This window comes from Geotrypetes seraphini, chromosome 4 (genome assembly GCF_902459505.1).
Source record: "Geotrypetes seraphini chromosome 4, aGeoSer1.1, whole genome shotgun sequence".
Lineage (NCBI taxonomy): Eukaryota > Metazoa > Chordata > Amphibia > Gymnophiona > Dermophiidae > Geotrypetes > Geotrypetes seraphini.
In genome coordinates this window covers 165,979,783-166,006,657 of record NC_047087.1, presented here as the reverse complement: position 1 = coordinate 166,006,657, position 26,875 = coordinate 165,979,783, and the positions used below count along the sequence as shown (strand labels likewise).

Below are 26,875 nucleotides of genomic sequence, written 5' to 3'. Positions count from 1 at the left end.
TATTAACACTTTTCCATACTCTCAACAAGCTGGTGACATGTAAGATTAATACTGGTACAGTTGCTCCAATTAAACAACCTTTTAGAAAAGTATGGCAACGTGAACAAGAGTGGGCCCTAGAGCCAGGAGTGACTGGAGCATACAACAATCAAGGTCAGCAAAATAAAAAATACTTTATTAAAGGTGCTATGTTTGCTTCATAGGCAAGGCAAAATAATACAAAATATGAGGGTCATGTTTGCTTCATAGGCAAGGCAAAATAATACAAAATAATCCTTAGGTGCAAGCAAAATGTCCTTCCATGGTCCTGCCCCTGCAAGCCTCAGCTTGCACAGGTCTCTAGTCAACAACAGATACCAGCCTGGCTGGACTAAGCATACAGTATAGCTCTTCAAGGTTCCCAATGACACTGGGTTTACCTGGTTGTTACAGATGCAGTTCATACTGTATGTAGGTGGTGGAGGCAAATGTGGTTGGGCATTGTCTACTTCCCTCTGGGCTTCCTTAACCTGGCTATGCCCTAGCTTTTATACTTCCTAGTTTCTGCTCTTGTTCCACCCCTCCCTTGTCACTCTCCTCTTGGGTGGGACTATAGACCTTAAGATAGTTCTGACACTGAGGGAGTATCCTTAAGGGGAAATGGCCATGTCCTATAGACTTCCTACTGTACTACCCTTCAACGTTTCTCTGTCCTATATTGATATGTAGTTCTCCCTCCTTCCCCTTTTGTACCAGTACGTCTGTATGTCTGATTTCATGTCTTCCGATTTTAGATTTGAAATGTATACCGCTTAAATTGATGAGCTGAATATCAAATTTTAATAAAACTTGAAATACTTTTCCCCTCAGCTCAACCATGCCTAAATGTGTGCCTGCCAGTAAACCCAGAGTTCCCAAAACAGAATCCTGTCCCAGGCAGATAAAGCTCCAAAGCACTAAAACATAGGTGGGACAAAGAAGTCTTAAGAGCCATTGGGCCCTTTCACACCAATGGCTTCAACTCATTCAGATCTCCAGCACATGGTATTAGTCACAGTGGCAGGCAGCCAAGTAGGGGTCTCCTCTTCTTCTTCATCCACTTCACTTTCATCCTCATTGTATTCAACACCCAGCCTATCAGCTTCTGGGTCTGGATCAAAGGCATTCTGGTTACCTGCATCATTAGTGGTGGAATCCTTCTCCATGTCAGTCAAGGGTTAAATGCAGAAACCTATGTAGATCAGAGTATAAGGGTAAAGGTTTATGGACTTGATATACCACCTTTCCATGGGTACAATCAAAGCAATTTACAGGTACTATATGCAGGTACTTTTTTCTGTCCCTAGTGGGCTCACGATCTAAGTTCTGTACCTGGGGCAACTGAGGGTTAAGTGATTTGCCAGGGTCACAAGGAGCTACAGTGAGAATCGAACTCAGTTTCCCAGGTACCTAGTTCCATGGGTAATAGAAGCTTACATTATTAGCTGTGTGAGCTTATGGAATATGGTTGGCTCACTCATTGAATTGCATGACCCCTAGTTCTAATATTTTTGGAAAGAATAAACAAGTGATTCATATCTACCCTTTCCACTCCACTCAGTGATTTATAGGCCTCTATCATATCACTCCTGAACCATCTCTTCTCCAAGCTGAAGAGCCCTAGACACTTTAGCCTTTCCTCATATGAAATCATCCCACCCCTTTTATCATTTTCATCGTTCTTTTCTGTTCCTTTTCTAATGCTGCTATATCTTTTTTGAGATACAGCGACTAGAATTACACACAGTATTCAAGGTGCGGCCGTACCATAGAGCGATACAAGGGCATTATAACATTTTCTCTTTGTTTTACATTCCTTTCTTGATAATTCCTAACATTCTATTTGCTTTCTTAGCCACTTCCACATTCTATTTGCTTTCTTAGCCGCTTCCACACATTGAGCTGAGCTTTCAACATATCCTCAACGATGACATCTAGATCCTTTTCCTGGGCAGTGACTCCTAATGTGTAACCCTGCATCGCGTAGCTATAGTTAGCTTTCCCACATGCATCATTTTGCACTTGCTTACATTAAATGTCATCTGACATTTTGATGCCTAGTCTCCCACTCTCACAAGGTCCTCTTGCAAGTTTTCATAGTCCTCTTGCGATATTACAACTTTGTCATCAGGAAATGTCATTTTCTCTCTAGTTATTCCCATCTCTGGATCATTGATAAATATGTTAAAAATCAGCAGTCCCAGCACAGACCCCTGAGGAACCCCATTTTTTACCCTTCTCCATTGAGAAAATTGACTTTTAAACCTACTCTTTGTGTTCTGTCTCAACCAGTTCTTAATCCACAATAGTACATTACCTCCTATCCCATGACTTTCAAATTTCCTCAAAAGTCTTTCATGAGGTACTTTGTCAAATGCCTTTTGAAAATTCAAATACACAATATCACAGTGTATCGCAAACTGTGTGCTACGGCACACTAGTGTGCCTCCTGAGATTCCAAGTGTGCCGTAGTACACTGAGGAGGAAGAGAAGCACCAGCCAGCTGACTTATCTCTCATTGTGGACCAGAGGATCACATGCCGTCGTGTTTCTCTCTGCACCCCCCTGCACACCTGTTGTGTTTCTCTCTGCACATACCTGCCTGCCATCGCATTTCTCTCTGTACCCCTCCCTCCCCAACCAGCAGCGGCAGCTAGGTGAGCTTTTAACTTGGTCACACAGCTGCCGCTAGGATTAATTTAGACGAGGTTTCATCCCTGAGCCTCAGGGCAGCTAGGCCAGCCCATTTTGATGATGCAATGGGCTGGTCTAGCAAAGGCCCCGAGGCTCCCGGATGAAACTGCGTCTAAATTAATCCTAGCAGCAGCTGTGTGACCAAGTTAAAAGCACACAGTGAGCTTCCACTAGAGACAAGGGAGGAGGGAAAGGTAAGGGAGAAGGGGTACTGCTGGACAGGGGGGAGAGAATGGAAGGGATAAGGGGTATTGCTGGACAGGGGGAAAGGGAAGGATGGAAGGGAGAAGGGGTATTGCTGGCCAGGGGGAGAGGAAAAGGTGCTACTGGACAGGGGGCAGGGAAAGGGAAGGGAGAAGAGATGCTGCTGGACCTGGCAGAAGGGGAGGGAAAGGAAAGATGCTACACACTGGAGGAGAAGGGGAGAGAGCATATTAGCTGTGAGTGGGGTTGGGGGGGAAATGGAAGGAAGGAAGGAAAATTGTTACAGGAGGAGTGAGAGTGATGAGAGAGGGAAAAATAATGCATGGGGAAAGAACATGGGTTGGGGAGTGGGAAGGAAGGATGTCACTCGAGGGAAGAGGCAAGGAGAGAGAGAAGTGTGCAGGAGACAGAAAGGGTTGGATTCATGGAGAGTGTAAGATGGATGGGGAGGACAGAAAGGAGGGAAACAGAAATGTCACACTTGGGGGGAAAGAGGAGAGGGCAGAAAGTGAAAAGTTAGACTCATGGAGGGAGAGAGAGAGAGATGTTGGTTAGGGGAGGGAAGGAGAACCAAAGGAGAAGAAGCATGCAGGAGGAAGAGAGAGAGAAATTTTGGACTGGTGGAAAGGAGGGAGAAATGTTGGATTGGGAGCGGGGCCAGAAAGGAGAAAGAGAAAGGAGATGGACTGCAGGGGGCAGAAAGGAGGAAGGGAAAAAAAATGTTACACCACTGGGGGGGGAAGGGGAAAGGAGAGATGACTAAAGGAAGGGAGAGATACCAAACCAGGGAATAGAAGGGAAGGAAGGGAGCCTGGTAGAAATAATAGTAGTAGTAGTAGTAGTAGTAGTAGTAGTAGTAGTAGTAGTAGTAGTAGAGAGATACCAGATTATGGGAAGGAGAGGAGAGAGATGCCAGACTGGGAAAGGGGAAAGGAAAGAGAGAGAAGTTGGACCATTAGGAGGAGGGAGGGAAGGAGAGAGATGTTGGATTACTGGGGGGGGGGAAAGGAGGGAAGGAGAGAGATGTCAGACCATGGAAATGGTGACGAAAAGGGAGAGAGAGATAGGAAGGGAAGGTAAGACATGGAAAAGTATATTTTGAGAAAAAGCAGAAAAATGTAAAAATTGAATGTTAAGTTAATGCCAAAGATGGCTACAAGGCAGAAAGTGAAGAAGGAGAGAAAAACAGTCAGTGGATAAGAAGCGACTGGAAACATAGTTAAAAGCACAGAAAAATAAAGTCACCAGACAACAAAGGTAGGGAAAATGATTTTATTTTCAATATAGTGATAGAAATATGTCAGTTTTGAGAATTTATATCTGCTGTGTATATTGTGTGTATATGAAAAATTAATGGAAAAAACTGCATTACAATTAGTAAAGGGGGCGGGATCTGGGGAAGAGCTTGGGTTGGTGTAGGGTGGAGCTTGAGAGGTCTGTGGTTGGGGTACTCAGTTGAAATTTGTTAGACTTTCCTTCTGGCACGCCTTACTAGCATTTCAGGGCCTGTCTGGAGGGCCTCTGCAAATGCGTGAATATCGACATGATGATGTCACGCATGCACATGGTGTCATCATGGTGACGTCCACGCACTTCCAGGTGCCTCAAGCTGTGGCTACTACCCATAGTATGCCCCGGCTCGAGAAAGTTTGAGATACATTACAATATCAGCTGGCTCACCTTTACATGTTCATTCACCTCTTCAAAGAAATGCCTTGGATTGTATGTTTATGTATTTTGTTTGTGTATATACATTTGTATATGCATGTATGACAAACTGATGTTGGAGCATGTTCTATATGGGTGTGCCTTTGACTACAACTTAATGTCATCTGGTTCTCTAAGAATACCTTATTGACCTTATTGGCAGGAGTATAGCCTTTTCAAAGGTTTATGCACTGGCATAAGATTTTGTAAGTGCACAGCGCCTTTCAACTTTATTGCTCCAAAAACCAGACAATAATTATGTTATCAAGGATGCTTGCTAAATTCATCACATTTATAGAACTATGCCCTATAAATGTCAATTGGTAAGATGATTATGTGAATTTTTTATTTTTTTTTTAAAGATTTTGAGAATTTCAGAAGGGTAATTCAAAGTTTGGTGTTATGTCACTTCAGTTATTGTAGTGATCTTTATTTTGGGTTTACCATTATATTGCCTTGAACATTAGGGAAGGGAAAGGGGGTGAAATATGATATACCACCTATCTGTAGTTTCAAAGTGGTTTACATATAGATATGTTTTTTTCCACTGGGGGGCAATGGAGGATTATGAAAGGTTGCTGAAAAGTTCTCAGCCCAACCAACGAAGTTGGGGCAGATTCCATCAAGGGCTATATACTTAATCCAGTGATTTTTCCACTTTTTCATTCCGTATTTTTCTGACGGAACAAAAAAAGTTGAAAATCTCTGCACTAAGGGCAAGATTCTCAAAATTTTAACGCTGTCGCTAAACTGTTTTCCGGTGGTTTAGCCTGCACACATTTTAGAGGCAGATTATCAAAACGGATTATCTCTGTCTTTTGTGAGGTATATAGCAGTCTCCGACAATAGCATGTGCTCTCTAACATTGAAATGAGCCTTCCAGTGGATTCTTAAAAATCGCCGAGGCATTTTCAAAGAGCGGCACCAGCTTTTGGCGACAAAAAGCAGCGACTGGTCCGGGGGTGCCATTACATTGCCAGCACTTGTGTTTTGACTGTGGCTAATTTTTTAAAAAATGTGTATCTAATATATTTTAAAGTGGAGGATAGTAAAATCACACTTCTTTTGAGTTTTTGGGAGAGACAGGCATGCTTCATGCGCGCTTGTTAAAAGCCAACGTTTCTTCTTGACCTCGTGTACGATACCCTTGTCTTGTGTATTTCTGACTCTGGGTCTTGATAAATTTTACATTAAAAACAAATTACAAGATTACCTGAATTATAGTAGGTTTTTTGGAGAGAAAAGGCATATTTTATGCACACTTCATAAAAGTCTCTCCTGCTGCCAGCGGGAGAGTGTGGGTTTTTGTTTTTTTACGGTGTTTTTTCTATGCATGTGCCCATCAGTGATGGGCACATGCAAATGTAGGAAATCTTTGCTGCTCTCTGCCAATCTTATTTGCATGCGCGATTTTTTAAGATTGTCTCTGGTTTTTAGATTCAGTATCAAAATGGCTGTGATAGCAGACCTTCGCTTTTTAATGCGGGTTTTTGAGAATCATGGCCTAAGTGTATAGCTCTCGATGGAGACTGCCCCAACTTTTCAGCGGCCTCTTGTACAGGTTACACAAAATGCAGCCACTCATGTTAACAAGAATATCCTGATTTGAACATATTTCTTCTATATTGGCTAACTTGCATTGCCTTTCTATTTTTGGAGAACTCAATTTAAAGTCTTATACTATGTTCACAGAGCTTTACATTAAGAATTTCCACTGTCACTTATATCATCATTACAGTAATACTGCCCAAACAAACAAGAGCAAAGTGGAAATGTCCAATCAGAATGGTGCACAAAAAAGTGTCTTTCAACTCATCTGATAAATCCAATGATCTTTATTCATCCAAACCAATTCAAACATCCAAAACAACTCAACGACTTAACATGATCATGTTTCAGCCATCCGGCCTGCATCAGGAGTCTTAGGAGTCTTTGGGTATCAAATGGTCTTTAAAATAACAAGTGGACTAAAGTAAAATGTTCATGCCGTTGCTCCAAATCTATAGCACTGCAAAACAACTCAGCCATGCAGTGAGAGAAAAAGTAATACTGCCCAGCCAGAGCTTTGTGATCAGCAAACAAATTTTAATGTGAAATACATTTATTTAAGCAACTAAGACGGGAAGAATGTTGTGTTTCTATGGAGCAAAACCTACTCTGTAGAACTCTGCCAGGTTGATGTCTAATCATGCTAGTTTTAGAAAATCATTCACAGGTATATTTATTCAGGAAAGCATTTAGGGCCTGATTCTATAAACGTTGCTTAGCGGCACCTAAATTGTAGGTATCACTTGGTGTGGTTGTCTGTCAACCACAAGGCACCATTTAAATCATGACACCATCCATTCAGGTGTTTAAATTCAAAATAACTGCTTTGCACTAAATATTACTAGAAAGGGTCTAAAATTGCATAAACGCTATTTCCAAGAGTCCTGTGTGTAACAAAAACTTGCTTAATTAATATAATTCTTATGAATTATCCTTCTTAAGTGGATGTCACCATTCATATTCTGTGTATTCCAAAAAAAACCAAAACCCAACACAACACAACTCTTATCTTTTCTGTGTGAATCAATTTCCTGCCTAACAGAGTACCCTGTTTCAGTGCTTCCTCAGGGGCAAGTTAAAATCCACTACCTTGTGGACATAATGATTCAGCAACAAGATTTGCTGTCTCATGCATCTAAGACTCAATGGTAATTGCTGTCTTTCAGATTAATGGGAACCTACTTTGGAGAGGCAAAATGATGTGAAGGAGTGGACACCCCCTTCATATACAACATTTAAAAGCCCTGGATATGAGGGAGGACCTTATATGTTGTTGATATATAGTTTTAACATGAGATATTGCTGTATTAAGGGTTGGTTTTTCATACTTTTGCTAGTACCATATTCTGGCACTGCCCATAGAAACAGCTAAAATTTGGCAGTTTCCGCAGCAACTAAGAAAGTCATATGATTCAATCACTAGGTTTAACCATAGAAATAACAATAAATATAAAATGGGGCATTTTAGGGGGTTGTAGAGTAGTTGCAATAATTGCATGGAGGTAGTTTTAGGGGGTAGGTTTAGACAATTGAGGAAGTTTGTGGGTAGTGGGGCAATGGGGTTAGTTTTTTGGATTTCTGTCAGATACTTTTGACCTGGATTGGCCACTGTTGGAAACAGAATTATAAGCTAGATGACCATTGGTCTGACCCAGTATGGCTAATCATGTGTTCATATGTTTGGAGGGTACTGGCATTTAGGAAGTTGGGGTGGGTTAGTTTGGGGGTTGGGCATGTTGGGGTTAGTTGAAAAGTTACCAAGGCATAATTGTAGGAAGGTATGGGATCAGTTGGGGAGTAGTTCTGGGGTGTGTGAACAGTTCATAGGGAAGGGAGAGTAGAGAATGGGGAAAAGTAGTGTGAAAGGAACAATTTTCTAACTGCTGTGTTTCACTGAATGTAAGTTTCTCTACTGCAGAAGCTGAACTGATACTCTCATAGAAATTCTTTGGGACATTTGTCAGAGAACTTATTTCTCTGGAAACCCAGTCTCATCTGGCCCACTTTTGAAATCCATGTGTCATTACAGCGACTTTTTCCCCAATGACAAGTTTCAACAGAAAGTTATTTTAACCCAAGACAGACAAACATTCTCAACCTCTCCCCCCACTTCAACTGTACCCCTTCATAGTTTCCACAAAACTATCTGCTACCTTCTAAAGAACCCCCCCCCAAAAAAAAATTCCCCCTACCTGCCAAAACCATTCCCACTTAGCTACCCCCTTCTTCCTTTACCCTGCTCTATTACCCTACCCACTTTCTCTATCCACCAACCACCTTCACCTTCTGCATCCTTAGAAGTTCTTTTCTACCCAACCAAAGTATCTCCCACCCCCAGTTACAAACCCATTTCCTCCCTTCTTTCTCCATGTTATGTGTGTATGTGTGATTTCGTGTAGCTAAGCTTTCTCTGCATGCGCCTGACTTGCAGAGAAAGCACAGCTATACATGCACATGTACATACAATATGAAGAACAGTAAGAAAAAACTCCACGAGCCATGATCTGTATTCTTTCCCCGCTTGTTTTTTCACAGCACTGATTTCTTAGAAACTTGTATTATTCATTTGCCTATGCAAGTTAAGAATTTATAGTAGCCAAAGTATTTCAGTATCATTTAATGCAAAAATAGATCACTGCAACTGAAAAAGTGATTATTTCCCCAGTTTTTGACTAGTTCTCTAAGGGTCTGCTATCCAGTAGGAGATAGCTAAGTAGAAGAACTTCCTACTCAGATATCTCCCGCTGACCAGGTGTTCCCTGGATTTTCAGTGCTACATAACCAGATAGCACTCCCAAAAATCAAGGAGGACCACTGTGGCATTATCTGATCAGTGTCAGGTCAGTCAGGATGGAGCTAGGAGTTACCCAGGCACCACCCATGTTCAAATAACTATCTGGTTAACAAAGGATGGTAAAAAAGCATGTCATGAGTTATTTGGTTAGCTATCCGGGTACATGGGTAACTCTCAGCAAGTCACTGACTGCCAGGATATTCAATGCTTGTACCCAAATTGATGCTGGTACTACATATCTGGCTATACTATATATCTGGCCCCAATTCAACCAATGGTTACCATTGTATACTGATATTAGCCAGCTGAATATTACCCCCCAAAGTTTATAGGAAAAAAAATCTATTCACTTGTCTAGATTTTAGACGTGTTTTTCTAGAACATCCAGTTGCTGTAAATTGAATGGTTTAGGAGTTAATGGGAGTGAATTTATAGTTGTAAAAATGCATGAATAATAGACACATAATTTTCTCTGTACGGGTACCAGCAAATTTTCAAAATGAAAACATACACAGATTTCTGTTTTGAAAATTTCCCCAGAGGATTCATGTGCTTACTAACAGTAACACTAGTTGTTTTTTTTAAAATATATTCACACAAATATTTTGGAATATTTTTCACACATATATGCATATTTTCAAAAATATGTATGCAAATTGCTTCCCAACCTCATCCCTAGGAATGTCTTCCCTTAGTCCAGGTCGAGTTACACATTTACAGGATGTAAGCATGTAACTTTACATGTGTATCCGATGTATAATTGTATAAGCAACTTTTCAAATCGCTTTCAGTGAGTACAAAGACAGACAAATCATAAATATGAGGAATGTTATGAAAAAGAGTGCCAAAATTGTTATGAGACTTTTAATTTGTAAAGTGACAGAAGCTGCCAGTATAAAAGATTTGTCTGGTTCTCTCCTCCAGGGCCTCTTTGGCTGATATTCTGCACAGGATAGTCCAGGTTATCCAAGACGAGGACTGTGTAAGTAACAATAGCAGTGCAGCCCCTCTCAGGGCACAGATTTAGAAGGACACAAAAAATTGCACTTACTTTACCATATCCTCTCATTGGTGATGGCAAAGCAGGCAGGGTAGGGCAAATGCTAGTGGGCACGTCACAAATTATAGCTTTCTATGGTTCTGAGCAACAGTATCAGCTGCAGGGCAGTGAGGATGAATAGTTATGTCCAAGCAACATTCTAGAACCCTGAAAAAATAAAAAATGGCTAGCAACAACCTGCAGTGTTCCATTAGCAAGCTTCATCTGGTATGTCATCATTGTGTCCCTAGTGCTATGGAATGATGTTAGCCATATAGAAAACTAGAGTGCATCACAAGAGCATATATGAAAGATCATCAGGTTAGTCAGCAAAATCAAATATGCCTAAATTTATATAAAAATTTATAGTTCATATAAGGTACTAGGTAGATCACAAAAGTACATTCATAATGCATCAGAAAAGTAAAAACATATAGATAAAAAACATAATGAGGACTGACAAACATGACTGAGATATAACACCATAGACTCTGCTGAAGGATGACCCAAAGTGAAAATATAATCTTAAAGAAGTTGAAAGCTTCCTGTCAGTTTAAGTGAAGAACTATGCTTGCAACTGCTTCTTGAACATACTATCTGTATCTGAAGATAGCCTAAGATCAAGTAGAAGTTTGATGCACTCATGGGCCAGAAATGGAAAAGTTCTAACACCTCATTTCTATAAAATGTACACTGACATAATGTTTCCTTACTGGAAGGAAATTTGTACTCATTATATGCTATGCAATATTTCTTTATATATCATTGTCCCGAGGACTGATTTATACTTTTACAAAATACCTTTTCCTGAGAATATAATATATAAACTTGAGTGCAAGGAATGTGGGTTTTCTCAAGGTTGCTTGAGTGCTGGATAGAGATGCTCTGTATGGATGTATAGTAAAGGAAATATAGTTTAATATACTCGTAGTAACACCATGCTTTCATCTTAAACAAGGATCAAATTTAGCATGTAATAGGTTTATCTCCATATAAAATACAAGTACTTGCTGCTCATTTGACAATTCTTCCACATTCTTTGTGAGAATTACTCCACAGTTGATTTGAGTTGTTATCCTAAGATACCCTCCATTTTCACAGGACTTTAGGTGCAATATTACTGAAACAATGAAGGCTCCGTGAGAAGATTTGCATGAATTTTTAATTTAATTTTAAAAATTTCTTATACCACACATCTACAAATTGGGGTGGTTTACAGCATACATACATAACATGTAAGCCACCCAGAATAGTTTTAAAATTAAAATAAAACATTGCAAAATTTAAATCTAAAACAGAAAATTTAAATCTAAAATATTCAATAACACAGATACAAATTCATCAATCAAAATACCTGAAAGTTAAATACATATTTACTACTTCATGAAAATGCCTGTAAAAAAAAAGAAATGTTTTTAATGACTTTCTAAGTACGCACAGATTCCATCATTCTTAATTCCTTTGGTAGAGTATTCCCTAACGAAGGAACAACAACCATGAAGATCAAGTTTCTGCATTCTAATTTGTTTAAAATCTGGAATGTCAATTAGAGGGCCGATTCTGTAAGCGGTGCCTGCCATAACAGGCACCTACAAATTAGGAGCCTACCGCATCAATGACAGGCACTGCTTCTAGAATTGCAGCTTGATGGGACCCTATGTGCCGGAAATGCAGGCCAGGGTTTCACAGACCTACATTTCCGGCACCTAGAGTCCCTTCAAAATCGTGGCCATCAGCGCATAGTGACGCTGAAGTCCAGTGCCACTCCTAACCATGCCCACTTCAGGCTTTGGCGCCACTATGCACTGCTAACCTCCAAGGACCTAGGTGCTGGTCTCAAAGGTGGCATAGTGGTGCCTTTTTTTTTTTTTAATAACTCTTTAATTGGTTTTAAACAATGCGGCTACTTACCGCGTCATTTCTCACCAATTAAAACAATTAAGTTAGGTGGCGGTAGGATGCCTACTGCCGCCTAACATTCAGTGTCCTGAAGAGAATCCGGGCCTTAATGCTTGATTTCTGGAGCATAAAGGGTATCCTGGAACATGTACCCTTAATGTTGCAGCCAAGCATAAAAGTTTTTTTTAAATCAATGTAAAAATTAATTTTTTTTAAAATCAATGTTTTGTTTTTTTTTTTAAATCAATGTTAAAATCTTAAACTGAATACATCATGAAATTGGTAGCCAATGTAATTGTTTAAGGGTTGGTATAATGTGATCAAGCAAAGAACAGCCTGAGAGTAAATGAGCAGCAGCATTTTGGGCTACTTGCAAAGCTCTCAGATCTTTCTCAGGAAGAACAAATAACAAAGAATTACAGTAGTTAAATAACAACTGTTCAAAAATTATCTGGGCTTAATGGGTCACAATTTCAGTTTTAAATCACAATAATTTCAGCTTAAAAAATATTTTCTGACTAACTGATCTAAGATACAATTTCATTGATAATGATGAATAAAGAATCACTCCAAGATATTTCATTTCTTTGAATATTAGAATTTCAATATTCTCATATAAAAAAATTTCAGGAAATTGTAATTTTTTTCTACCTGAAAGCACCAGACCTGAGTTTTAGATGGATTCAAATGTAATCTATTAGTTGAGAGCCAAGACTTGATTGTATTGAAGCACAGAGTCAAAAATGCAAATGTATCAGAAATAGATTCTTCAACTTGAAAATAAAATATGTCTTTCGGCATAAATCCGACAATGTTATCCCAAAAAACTCAATATTTTACAAAGTGATGAAATGTATATATTGTGGCGGGGCCAGGGTCTGCCAAAAGACAGGGGCCCGACTTCCACCACTAATGCACAATCTAGTGCTCCCTGCAGTACCACTGGGGTAATGCACCTTCAAGGATTGTTAATCAGACTGAGCCCAATATCAGTTCAAAACAAAAAATATATTTATTTTCCAGTCTCCAGCTTATTGGCTTGGCCACTTAATGAACCTGGTAACATTTACATCCAATACTTCTTTAGCAAAACAGTTCAACATAGAAATTTTATCTTGCAAATTAACGTCTAAATCTTTTGTGGATGCCTTAATTATTACACTATGTTATATTCCTCCGAAAAAATGGATCTTAGCGAAGGAGGATTTCTTTGAATTCTTACTTTTTAATTCGATAACTGGCTCTTACAATTTACTGAGTGGGGATTTTAATATTTATCTGGATTAAATAGATAAACCAGATACCATAGATTTTGGTCTTTTATTACCTCTTTAGGTTATTCTAAATTGCCCCCAGTAAAATTTCATCAAATGGGTCATCAACTGGACCTAATTACTTGTTCTTTTAAAGAATCAGCCAATCCTAATCTTCATTGGAAACAAGTGAATTGGACTGATTCCTTATGGTCAGACCATAGATTATGTAATTTTGAAGTTGACTAGCAATTAAAGACTACCCATTCCAAAATCTAAGGTATTAAATATAGAAATAAAAGATATCATGTTAGCAGATATTACAATGTCACAATATTAAATAATAAAGCAGAAAGTAAAGAACCTTGTGGTCCTCCAGAGCAAACTGAGGCCCGTAATGAACAAGAGCCCAACTTAACTTGAAACCAATAACCTTGTGGAAATGTTGTAAACCATTTCAAAACTTGGCTGGAGATACCAAGTGCTTGCAATATTTTCAGCAAGAGTTGATGATTAATTGTATCAAATGCCACACTAATATCTATCATAACCATCAAAAAGGTCTTTCCTTTATCATAACCAATTCTAATAGCAACAAGAACAAAGATTAGCAAGGTCTCTAGATTATGTTTAAATTGAAAACCAAATTGATAATAATCCAAAAAAATACTTTTTGTCAATAAATTTCTGTATCTGATTTAATGCTAACTTCTCTGATATTTTAGTCAAGAATGACAATGATGAAACCAGTCTAAAATTAACTACTTGTAAACTTTTAATGCCAATTACAAAGGATCAGTTTTTCTACTGATCTACCGCTGTTCCTCCTTTTCCATTACCTAATAGAACCGCAAGGCACAAGCGGAATATAAATCACTAATGTAATGTAATGTAATGTAATAGGGGTCAACCAGTTCAATTGATGGTCTGTAGCTAAGACACTGAGCATGAAAGTACATTGATGAGCTAAACAGGTAACAATTACAGAAGTAGGTGCACACCTAAAACTTTAATAATTTTAGTTGTTAAAGCTTCCCATAGCACATGTGATAGGACATGTAGCAGACCCAAACAGTGATAGATCCGGGGAGGAAAATGAGCATAAGAAAACTGATGTTACTGGTGATTAATTCTTTTTGTTTTGTTTTAGCCTCTTCAATCACTATCAGTGTCAGAATCACGACTGAAATCAGGAACCACGATTCTTCTCAATGCCCTTGGCAGTAACACCAGTCTCACCAAAATTGATGTCAGTGGCAATGCGATGGGAGATACAGGAGCTAAGATGCTGGCCAAAGCCTTACAAATTGGCACTAAGCTCAGGTATCATAAAAAGTATCATTGATCGTGATCTATAGAAAAGGTTGGTGTGTCCAGCTCTAGAAAAATACTCGGTTGAGGTCTGAAACAACAGAAAGGAAAGGGAGGACAGAGGCATGGGGAAGGAAGGGTGAAAGAGATGGAGGAATAGGAGAGGCAAATGAGGAATGAGAGGGAAGGATGAGGAAAAAGGGAGATGAGGTTGAAATACAGGAGAAATAGTGGTGTCAGATAATGAGAAATGAAAGAGTGAGAAAAGAAATAAGCAGAAAATCATTAGGTCCATCCCATTTACTGCATACATTCTGTGCTGTCACAAGTTTTCCTCAATCTCTCATCTTCTCTGTCCCTCTGTATACAAAATATTTAGGGTCTTGATTTTAAAACAGAATCTCTATGTAAGAAACCTATTTAACAAAGGCACATATGTGTCTTTGTAAAATAGGCTTACAGATCCTGCCCCAATAGCACACAAACATCAAAGCACAAATTTACATGGGACCCAAATGTATTTGTGTTTTTTTTTTATGGAATACTTTTTATTTTGTTAAAGAACTGTAGAGGGGGCTGTGGGTTGAGGTGGCAATATTGTGTGATGTGCTCTGCCTAGGCTAGGGTTACCATATGTCCAGGTTTCCCTGGACATGGCCTCCTTTTTAGCAGTCCATCAGGCATCCAGACGGTTTTTCCTCCAGGCAGCTTTTGTCCAGGTTTTCACTGGAGGGGAGGAAATGGGAGTGGTGGGGAGGGTAGTTTCTGGTGGTATTGACATCGCAGCAAGTCAGCACATAACAGGGTACTCTGGGGCTGGTGTCAAGGGAACTACTTCCCCTTCCAGCAGAGGCATCCGCAGTGTTCGGAACTCACTGCTCTACCAGCATTTGGCCTTCCCCACTGCTAGGTCCTGCCTTTACAAAAACAGGAAGTAGGTAGGACCCAGCAGAGAGGAAGCACCAATGCCGGCAAGAGCTTCGTACCAATGCCGGCAAGCTTCGTACCATTAAGAAGTATTTTGATGAAACCTCTTTTTGGCTGTTGGTGCAATCTTCCATCTTAAGTATTCTTGACAACTGTAATATCGTATATGTAGGGGCTTCTATGAAAATTTTAAAGAGATTGAGAGTAGTCCAAAACACTGCGGTCCACCTCATTTATGGTCTAAAAAAATGGGAGCATATCACTCCTTTCTACCTGAAACTACACTGGTTGCCGGTGGAGCTTAGAATGCTGTTCAAGTTTTCATCATCTGTTACAAAGTAGCATTCGGCCAGAGCAGCGAGTTCTGAACACTGAGCTGCTGACGTGGGAGTGGTGACCAAGAGAGAGAGAGGGAGGGAGGGAGAAGGAAATAGGCAGAGTTATTAAACCTAGGGGGCGGGGATCATGGATGGAGGGTGCCGATCTCGGGTGGGGGGGGGGGGGGGAGAGGATAAAAAGATGCCTTGCTGCAGGGCAGGCAGGGAAGGAGATGGCCTGGAGAAAGATTAGATAAGGCAGTGGGGAAGAGTGAGAAAGGCTGAAATCATGGTGGGAGTAAGAAATGCCAGAGCATGGGGGAAAGGAGGGAGGGAAAGAAAGGACAGAAGATGCCAAAGCATGGAGGAGGAGGGGGAGATGGAAGGGAAGGAGAGGAGAGAGATTCCAGGGCATGAGGGAGGGAAGGGAAGGAGACAGAGATGCCAGTTTGTGGGGTGGAATGGAAGGAAAGAAGAAAAGGAGAAGCGAGAGATGCCAGAGCATGGGGGATGGAGTGGAGACAAGAGAAAAGGAGGTGAAGTTGAAATGAATTATGTACAAAGGGGAGAAGGGGCCCAGGGGGTGTCATTACTACATGGAAGGAGACAGAGATTCCAGACTGTGGGATGGGAAGGAAGGAAAGAAGAAAAGAAGAGAGAGATGCCAGAGCATGGGGGATGGGGTGGAAACAAGAGAAAGTGGGGTGAAGCTGAAATGAATTATGTACAAAGGGGAGAAGGGGCACAGGATAGACAGTTTATAGAAGGGGCATAGAAAGAGGGAAGAGCCATATGGAAGGGACAAACAGTGGATGAAAGAGAGGGCACAAGATTAACAGTTTATGGATGGGGCATATGGAAGGGGGTGGACAGTGGATAGGAGAGAGAGAAGGTAGACTGTGGATGGAAGAAAGAGAAAGAGGGCAAAGAGAGAGGGAAGACAGTGGATAGAAGGGGCAGAGAGAGAAAGGACAGATGCATGGAAGGGAGAGAGGACAGACACTGGATGGAAAGAAGAGAAGAAATGGCAAAAGGTAGAAAATATTTTTTTTGTTGCTTTATTGTAACTCTATTGATAAATGTTTATAAATAGAAAATGGAAATAAGGTAATCTTTTTATTGGACTAATTTTAATACATTTTTGACTAACTTTCGGAGATCAAAACCCTCTTCCTCAGGTCAGGAGAGTTAACAGCAGTATATTGTAGAAGAAGGAGATTTTGGCCTCTTAAAGTTAATTAAAAAATGGATTAGTCCAATAACATGGTATTTTCTTATTTTCCATTTTTTTGTTTTCTTTCTCTTTGTTAATTTGTAAAGTGGCAATTGTTATTTGTCAGATTTTTCAAATTTACATCTGCTATCTTGTTGTTTTGCACAATATTAAGGGACATGTGTCACTGGGTGAAGTGAGGGAAGACTCGAGAGAGGGGCGACACTCTAGATGGAAATGAGGGGGAGAGAGAGAGTGCACTGGCTGGGAGAGAAAGAGGGGATACGTGCTAGATGGAAGTGGGAAGAGAAAGAAAAGGACATGCTGGATGGAAGGGGTAGGAGAGTTAGTGAAAGATGGGGAATGAGAGATGGTATAGTGGAGGAGTTGAAGAAGGCAGGAAGAGAGAGAAAAATGCCCTGATCTTCCATCCCTGCTTTCTGCCTCGATGTCCTCTCTGCTCTGAGCTCTGGATCTCTGCCACCTTCCCTGCAGTGCGAGCCCTCGGGTTTAAAGCGGGTCTGCACGCCACAGTGCAGCACCACTTTAAACCCGCAGGCGTGCACTGCAGGGAAGGCTGCAAAGATCCAGAGTTCGGGGCAGAGAGCAGGGCATGACAAGCTGACAGGAGAAAACAGGCTTCAGTGTCGATGGGAAAACTTGGACAGAATACAAATCTTCCTGCTCCAAGAGAGCACCGAGCAGCAGAAAGCCAACAAGCCAGTGTCGGCGAAAGGGAAGAGGCTGCTGGGAGAGAAATAGGGAGAGCAGGAGAGTTGGGCCCGGGGAAAAAAAAACCCCCAGCAAAAAAAAAAAAACAACAGACACAAAACGCATGCGCAGATCAACAGCTAATAACCTTTTCTCTATACTGTCACTGAAGTTTATATATACAATGAGGTCTACTATCTTCTCTGTCACTGCCCCCTCTCTTTGGAATAGTATTCCAAATTATTTACGCGAAGAATCAAATCTTAACTTTAAGACGAAGCTAAAGACATTTCTCTTCCTTGATGCCTTTGAGATCTAACTGTCCTTTTAAGGGCAATTGAGTGAAAATTCTATTGAGTTTAATAGCAGCCCTCCCTATTGTTTTTTTCCTTAATTGTTCTCTTTTACTTTGCCTAATGTAGTTCTTGCCTTTTACCTTTTGTTCTTGATTGTCTTTGTTTTTAATAGTTTTTAAAAGTTTTTATAGACACCTCAAACTTGTATTTTAGTTAAAGTTTGTTTTCTGTTTTTACAAATTTGTACACCACCTAGAAGACTGATTGGGCGGTATAAGAAATTTTAAATAAACTTGAAACTTGAACCATCTGCAGGGAAAGCAGTTGGTTTGTGCATGCGTCAGGATCACACACTAGCTATCTGTGTTGGCGGATGGGGGCGTTCCTCCGATCGGCCCCATTAGAATATTACTGATTGAAGAATCCATCGGACCTGCCCGGATCGGACACAGATCGGTTACGATCGGGCAGGTTAGTGAATCTATCCCTATGTCAGGTTACTGGTCAGAGTAGCTCTAACAGCTAGTGCTAGGACTGGGTAAGCCGTAGTGACAGCAGTCATGTGTGGATGCCCTCATTGAAGAAATCTGCTGCTTTATCTCAATGCTCCAAATGTCTCTAAGACTAGTTTTTGTTTTTTTATTCAAAAATTCAGATATGAATTTATACCACTGGGTGGCCTGATGTCCTAGGAAATCTGTCTAGAAGCACAGGACCTGCAGGCTATAATGAGTTTTTAAATTTCGCCAATCAGGGAACCCTTTCTGAATGGCTTGCTTCAACTGCAACCACTTATAAATTTGAGACTTTGAAATACCAAAAGATTGTTGCAGTCATAAAAAAATCAAGCATTTTTCCATTTGATATAGCATCATCTGGTATATGTATGCCTGCCTGCATCTCTTTCTATTATATATCCTTTCTAGTGCTCTCCTTCCAACTCCATTCCTCTGTTGCCACTTACCTTTCTGGAGAATGATGCCTGTCTGTTGAAACAGTTCTTGAGTTTCTCCCAGGCCCTCTTTATCTGAACCCTATCCCTCCTCTGGCCAAGATTGGGGGACAATTTGAGTTTCTGTTCCTGGAACAACCTGTCCAGGAGGAAGCTGTCAGCAGCCCCAAAATTTGGGGAGTCACATTATTGTAGCCATTTTTTGTGTCCCCATGTCTGTAACATTAGTGTATATATCACATACATGCACATACAACAATATATGTAGATCACTGTCCACCCCACCCACATACGAGTGCATACATTTTTTACAGTATACACACCCACCTGCATTTATTTTTTGACAGTGTCATGTAGGCACACTCCAATTTAACTGAGTGATGTTTATAGACTTGTGGGGGGGAGTAACAAGATATTGATGTGACTGTTCTTTTTTTTCTGTTTCTAATTACGTATAACAACACAAGTCAATACAGGCATAATATATAGCAAGAAGAAACATAAATTAAGGCAAATCAACTGCCTCCTTAGACCTCAGTAATGGAAGGAGTGATTGATACCCTAAGAATAAGGAGATTCATAGAAAGAAAATACTGTATATAAAGGAAAGGCCCAATATGTAAAATTACACTACATCAATCCAACATAGCTGACACAAAACTAATTAAACTTCCCCGGCTGAAATCTTCATCGTCAAAAAAAAAAAGCCATTAAATTCTCAGGTTGAAAATATATATACTTCGTGCCAAAATATTGTACTTTGCATTTACACATGCAAGCAAAACAAGTTGTCCCTGAAGTCAAAACTTCCTGTCTTATGACTAAGAAAGCTTTTCTTTGGTCTTACATCTGTCTGGTCACATCAGGATGTATTCACACCTTCCTTTCACAAAACGGAGTATGAGTTTCAAATATATAGTTTCAAGACTGCTTTAAGTGCTTTTAAAAACTGTTTTATTTAAGAAATTTTTGAACTGATTGTTTTTATGATTTTTCTCAATATTGCCTGTTTAACTGGATTTGTTTCCGGTCATCTGCTTTATTGTAATCTGCCCGAAACTCATAAGGGCTATGGCGGACTATAAAAAGGTTTGTAATGTAATGAATCGATCAATCAACCAACCAAAGAAGCTCTCTCAGACCGGGAGGTTTCTAACATCTCAGATACATTAATTCCTCTGCTCTTGCTTCCTGAACCTGAAAAATTCTGAGAAGGAATATAATGTATTCTATTCAAAGGTGGAATGGCTTCTTGTGGAAATTTGAGGATTTCAATTAAATTCTTGTAAAGGACATCAACTGTTAAGATTCCCAGGGATCTTGGAAAATTCAGAAGACTAAGATTTAATCTCTGATTAAAGTTCTCTAATTGTTCAAGCTTTCTGTTAATTAAATTTTTATCTGTAACCATCACTGCTGTTAAATTTTTTAATGTTTTTACCTTTTCTTTTTTGATGGTAATTTGAGTAGGAAAAGCAGTTCTAGTACATTCCAGACTTTTAGAAAGGACATCAATTTTACTCACAAGCACAAGCCGATATTCAGGCCTGGTTAGCAGCCAGCTCAGATATTCAATGCCAGGGCCACTGATAGGCTATGTTGCACGACATAGCCAGTGACCAGCCAATCTGCTGACTTGGATATTCAGCAGGAAATAGCTAGCTGCCTCCTGCTGAATATTGGCGGTTTGCTGACTGAGTGGTATTTAGCCAGCCAGAAACCATTCCCAGCTGGCTAAATGCTGCTAAATATAGGGCGTAAAGACTTAATTCAACTTTGCAATCATGGAGTCCAATTTCTGGAAAACTCTCTGGATGCTCAACATTTACACCACCCCAGGAATACAACCTACGTTCCCAATGGGATTCTTTCATTGATCTTCTCACTGCCTAACTCTAAGACATGCATACCCCTGACTGGGGCCTCTACTCTGTGACTTCCACAGAGAAAATGCCACAGCAACTCTGGAGTCAGCAGGACGCAGCTGCAGGTTGGTTACCAAGGATGATAGAGTGATGTCAAGCCCAAAGTCCCTGAGCTTTTCTTTGCTCAGGGCCAGCCCCAGGACAACTCATTCGGCTCCTGAATACAGTCTTGATGGCACAGCATGTGATGGTCTGCTGTATCGGGGAAGAAGTCTTGATTGTCCTGACAACCCCTTTCCATTTACTATATGGCATAGGAAAAGAGGAAACAAATTATAAAAACAGCAGGTAAGCGTGAATGCCAATGCCAAAAAACTTCATGCAGCTATCTTGGCCACTCTCCCCTCCAACCTAGACTTGCCCTTTTAAACTGCCCAGTAATCTCTTATGATTAAGCTAGGTTCAATAGTTTTCTATGCTGAAAAGTGATGATAGAAGGTTCTTGAAAAGCATTTTGAAAATTTTATATATGGATTTTCTGTAAGCCGCTTAGGTTGAAGGAGGTTCTAAATTTTATAATTAAATAAATACAGACTTAACACTGATTTAACAGGCCAATAATCTGAATTCACAGAGCTGAATAAGGTACCTCAAAACTAAGATGCTCCTTTTGTGAAAGACATAAGAATAGCCATACTGAGTTAGACCAATGGTCCATCAAGCCCAATAGCCTGTTCTCACGGTGGTCAATCCAGGTCACTAGTACCTGGCCAAAACCAAGGAGTAGCACATTCCATGCTACCGATCCAGGGCAAGCAGTGGCTTCCCCCATATCTTTCTCAATAATATACAATGGACTTTTCCTCCAGGAAACTGTCCAACCCTTTCTTAAAACCAGCTATACTATCTATTCTCTGAGTGAAAAAATATTTCCTCCTATTGGTATTAAAAGTATTTCCCTGTAACATCGAGTGTCCCCTAGTCTTTGTAATTTTTGACAGAGTAAATAATCGATCCACTTGTACCTGTTCTACTCCACTCAGGATTTTGTATACTTCAATCATATCTACCCTCAGCCATCTCTTTTCCAGGCTGAAGAGCCCTAATTTTTTTAGTCACTCTTCTTTGAACCTTTTCTAGTATCGCTATATCTTTCTTGAGGCAAGGATACCAGAATTGAATGCAATACTCCAGATGAGGCTGCACCATGCAGCAATAGACATTCTTATAACATTCTTAGTCTTGTTAACTATACTTTAATAATTCCTAGCATCCTGTTTGCTTTTTTGGCTGCCGCCACACATTAGGAGGAAGGTTTCATCGTATTGTCTACGATGACACCCAGATCTTTTTCTTGGGCGCAAACCCCCAAGTATCCAGTAACTGTGATTTGGGTTATTCTTCCCAATATTCATCACTTTGCATTTGTCCACATTAAATTTCATCTGCCACTTGGACACCCAGTCTTCCAATTTCCTAAGATCTGCCTGCAATTTTTCACAATCTGCATTCGTTTTAACAACTTTGAATAATTTAGTGGCTTCTGCAAATTTAATCACCTCACTCGTTGTTCCAATTTCCAGATCATATATAAATAAGTTAAATAGCACCGGTCCCAGTACAGATCCCTGTGGCACTCCACTGTTTACTTTCCTCCATTGAGTAAAATGACAATTTAACTCTACCCTCTGTTTTCTATCCAATAATCAATTTCTAATCCACAACTGAACTTTGCCACCTATCCCATGACTCTTTAATTTTCTCAGGAGCCTCTCATGAGGAACTTTGTCAAAAGCATTCTGAAAATCTAGATACACTGCATCAACCGGCTCACCTTTTTTCCACATGTTTATTCACACCTTCAAAGAAGTCAAGCAAATTGGTGAGGCAAGATCTCCCTCGGCTGAATCCATCCTGACTCTGTCTCATTAAATAATGTTTGTCTATGTGTTCCACAATTTTTTTTTTATATAATCATTTCCACCATTTTGCCCGGCACTGAAATCAGACTTACCAGTCTGTAATTTTCTAGATCTCCCCGGAATCCTTTTTAAAAATCTGCATAATATTGGCCATCCTCCAATCTTCAGGAACTACAGATGATTTTAGCGACAGGTTACAGATTACTAACAGTAGGTCAGCAATTTCATGTTTGAGTTCTTTTAGTACCCTGGGATGTATACTATCCGGTCAAGGTGATTTATCACTTTTTAACTTGTTGATTTGGCTTAGTACATCTTCCAGATTCACCGAGATTTCTTTCAGTTCCTCCGCATCATCACCCTTGAAAACCATTTCCGGTTCAAGTAGATCTCTTACATCTTCTTCTGTAAAGACCGAAGCAAAGAATTCATTCAGTATCTCTACTGTGACCTTATCCTCCCTGAGCGCCCCTTTTTCTCCTTGATCATCCAATGGTCCCAAGGATTCCCTCACATGTTTTCTGATTCTGATGTACCTAAAAAAATTGTTATGAGTTTTTGCCTCTTTTGCAAGTTTCTCTTCATATTCTTTCTTAGCTTTCTTTATCAATGCTTTGCATCTAACTTTCCAGTGCTTGTGTCTTTTCTTATTTCCTTTATTTGGATCCCTCTTTCACGTCACCTTTTAGTAATGCTGGCTCCTGTTGACTCTTCTTTCCACCTTTGCTAATACATAGAATACATCGGGTCTGGGCTTCCACAATGGTATTTTTAAATAACATCCATGCCTGGTTTACAGTCCTAACCTTTGCAACTGATCCTTTTAGCTTTTTTTAACCAATTTCCTCATTTTATCATAGTTGCCCTTTCGAAAATTAAATGCCTCTTCAGTAGTACCAGCAGTCTGAATGATGTGAAATCAAAGTATGGTTTTAGTGTGCGTAGTTTCCATAATAAGTGGAAGCATTTTTTGATTAGGAAGCCCATACCAACATCCTAATCAAAAATTGTTTCCACTTATTATGGAAACTACGCACATTAAAACCATACTTTGATTTCACATCATTCAGATTGTTAGTCCAGTCTCTAGACCTGAGCTCACTGGACTACTACAACATAATCTACCTAGGACAGGGGTGTCAAAGTCCCTCCTTGAGGGACGCAATCCAGTCGGTTTTTTAGGATTTCCCCAATGAATATGCATGAGATCTATTTGTATGCACTGCTTTCATTGTATGCTAATAGATCTCATGCATATTCATTGGGGAAATCCTGAAAACCTGACTGGATTGCGGCCCTCGAGGAGGGACTTTGACACCTGTGACCTAGAATCTCACAAAAAAACATCAAGAAACTGAGATTCATCCAGAACACATCCATCTGACTAATCTTTGGCTTGAAAAAATCCGACCACATCACTCCATACTACAACAAACTTCACTAACTACCTATCGAGGCCAGAATAATCTTCGAATTTGGTTGCCTTTGCTTCAAGACCCTCCTCGGCACTGCACCCACCTACCTCTTTAAACACCTCACCCTACAGGACAAACTCCCCCTCTCTCGCAGAACATGTGGTCCTAATCTCCTCCATTTTCAAGTATTGCGAGTCCCTTGAGAACTGATGCAGCCATTCAGAATGTGGGGTGGGCCCAGGCAGCAGCGCAGAAAGCACGCTCCTGCTGGCCCATACACCCAGGAACACCAGGCTTAAGGGGCATTTAAAAAGGTACTGCGGGGTGAGGGGTGTTTTAAAAGGAAGGGCAGGCGGGCAGGCCGTGTTTTTAAAGGGCAGGTGGGTGATTGTTTTGTTGTTGTTTTTTAATTTGTTATTCATTTTCAATCTTACATCAAGTGTACAAACAGTGAAACAATACAATTAAACACATCACTTGACAATCTTTCTAATTTATCTTACAATACATTATCGTATTATCATATGTACATTATGTGCATTATCGTACCACATGTGTGATAGCTTTATGGTTTATGTAAATGTTAGTGCCCAAATATTCTCAGCCCAATCAAGAAGAGAATGATGTGGAGCCATGACACTTACAAATTATTCCACACTTCTCTTGCCACTTTTCATTTCAATGATATGAAATGAAACATAAAATGGCATGAAAGTGTGGAATAACTTGTAAGTTTCATGGCTCCACATCATTATTCCCTTGGCTGGTCTGAGAACTTTTCAGCAGCCCCTCATATGTGCATATATTACAGTATTCTGAAAGTTGTGTATGTAAAATATTGTGCATACCTTTGCTCTACCCATGCCTCTTCCCTATGAGGAACCTCTAACAAGTACACGCTAAGCCAGTGGTCTCAAACTCAAACCCTTTGCAGGACCACATTTTGGATATGGTACTTAGAGGGCTGCAGAAAAATAGTTAATGTCTTATTAAAGAAATGACAATTTTGCATGAGGTAAAACTCTTTATAGTTTATAAATCTTTCATTTAATTGTGAAAGGAAAGTTTTATAAAGTATAAAGAGTCTTAACTCATGCAAAATTGTCATTTCTTTAATAAGACAGAAACTATTTTTTCTGCGGCCCTCACAGTTAAAGTTTAGCATTTTTCCTTTCTCAGAACTGACACATTTCAATCACTGTAAAATCATTTTCCCTACCTTTGTTGTCTGGTGACTTTATTTTTCTGTGTTTTTAACTATGGGCTCCTTTTACTAAGGTACGCTAGCGTTTTTAGCGTGCGCTAACCACACGCTAAACGAAAAATACTAATGCAAGCTCTATTGAGGCATTAGCGCTAAGCGTGCGCTAAAACCGCTAGTGCACAAGTTTTCAAGTTTCAAGTTTTTATTATTATTTGATGAATCGCTTATTTAATTTGCTAAGCGATGTACAACCTTCTAAAAAGAAACTAGGTTACATAAAACTAACTAAGTTACGTGAGACTTACTAATAAAACAAACATGAATTGGGGTGGAAAGGAGGGAAAAGTTACAATTCTTTCTTACAGGGAATAAACAAAGAAGGGCAGAACATAAAGGAGGGGAGAGAATTAAAAACCTGGAGCGTTAAGTCATGTCTAAAAATTTAAATATTAAAAGCATCTTGTCCATTGATTGTTTTTCTCTCCATCTTCACTTTCTGCCTTGCATCCATCTTTGGCATTAGCTTAACATTAAATTTTTCTGCTTTTTTCTCAAAATCTACTTTTCCATGTTTTCCCTTCCCTTCCTATCTCTCTCTCTTTCCCTCCCTATTTCCATGGTCTGACATCTCTCTCCTTCCCCCCCCCCAGTTGAACATTTCTCTTTCCCTTCTTCCTTTCTGCTCCCTGCAGTCCATCTACCTTCCCTTCCTCCTTTCTTGTCCCCCTCCCAGTCCAACATTTCTCCCTCTTTTCCACCAGTCCTACATTTTTTTTCTCTCTTCCTCCTTCATGCTTCTCCTCTGGTCCTCCTTCCCTCAACCAAACAACATTTCCTTCTCTCCCTCCATGAATCCAACTTTTCACTCTCTGCCCTCTCCCCCTTCCCCAATGTAACATTTCTCCTTCCCTCCTTTCCGTCCTCCCCATCCATCTCACCCTCTCCATGAGTCCAACACTTTATGCCTCCTGCATGCTTTCTCTCTCTGTCCTTGCCTCTTCCCTCAGTGGCATCCCTCCTTCCCACCCCCCAACCCAACATGCTCTCTCCCCATGCACCATCTCACCCTCCCCTCCAGTGTGTACCACCATTCCTCTCCCTCCCTTCCTGCCAAGTCCAGCAGTACCTCTTCTTCTTTCCTTTTACATCCCCCCTGTCCAGCAGTACCCCTTTTCCATCCCCTGCTCTACTTGTCCAGCAATACCCCCTTCTCCTTCCCACCCTGTCCAGCAGTACTCCTTCTCCCTTCCCTGCTCCCCTTGTCCAGCAGTACCCTTTCTCCCTTCCTTCCTTCCTTCCCTCTTCCCTTGTCCAGCAGTACCTGTATTTTGCAGCCGTGGTCTGTACGCGATCTCGCACACTAGGCAGGAAGATAGGCTCTGGCGCCGGCGTCAGCTGACTTGCAACTTCTTGCTGCTGTCACGTATGCCGAGACTCCTGCCTTCGCTTATCTGCTGCCTCTTTTCATGCCCAGAGTGTGAGATTGTGTACAAGACCGCAGGCCGCAAAATAGCACCTGGGGGACCACATGTAGCCCATGAGCTGCGAGTTTGAGACCGCTGCACTAAGCCATTTTAGGGTGTAAT

General features: G+C 40.4%; 1 protein-coding gene across 1 annotated transcript in view; it reads left to right on the top strand.

Moving 5' to 3' along the window:
- CARMIL2 (capping protein regulator and myosin 1 linker 2) overlaps positions 1 to 26,875 on the top strand; it is a 582,193-nt gene that overhangs the window by 84,598 nt on the left and 470,720 nt on the right. Inside the window, exons 9-10 of the mRNA XM_033941489.1 lie at positions 9,890 to 9,947; positions 14,307 to 14,479. Of these exons, the coding sequence (XP_033797380.1) occupies positions 9,890 to 9,947; positions 14,307 to 14,479 (231 nt within the window). The remainder of the gene's footprint in view (positions 1 to 9,889; positions 9,948 to 14,306; positions 14,480 to 26,875) is intronic.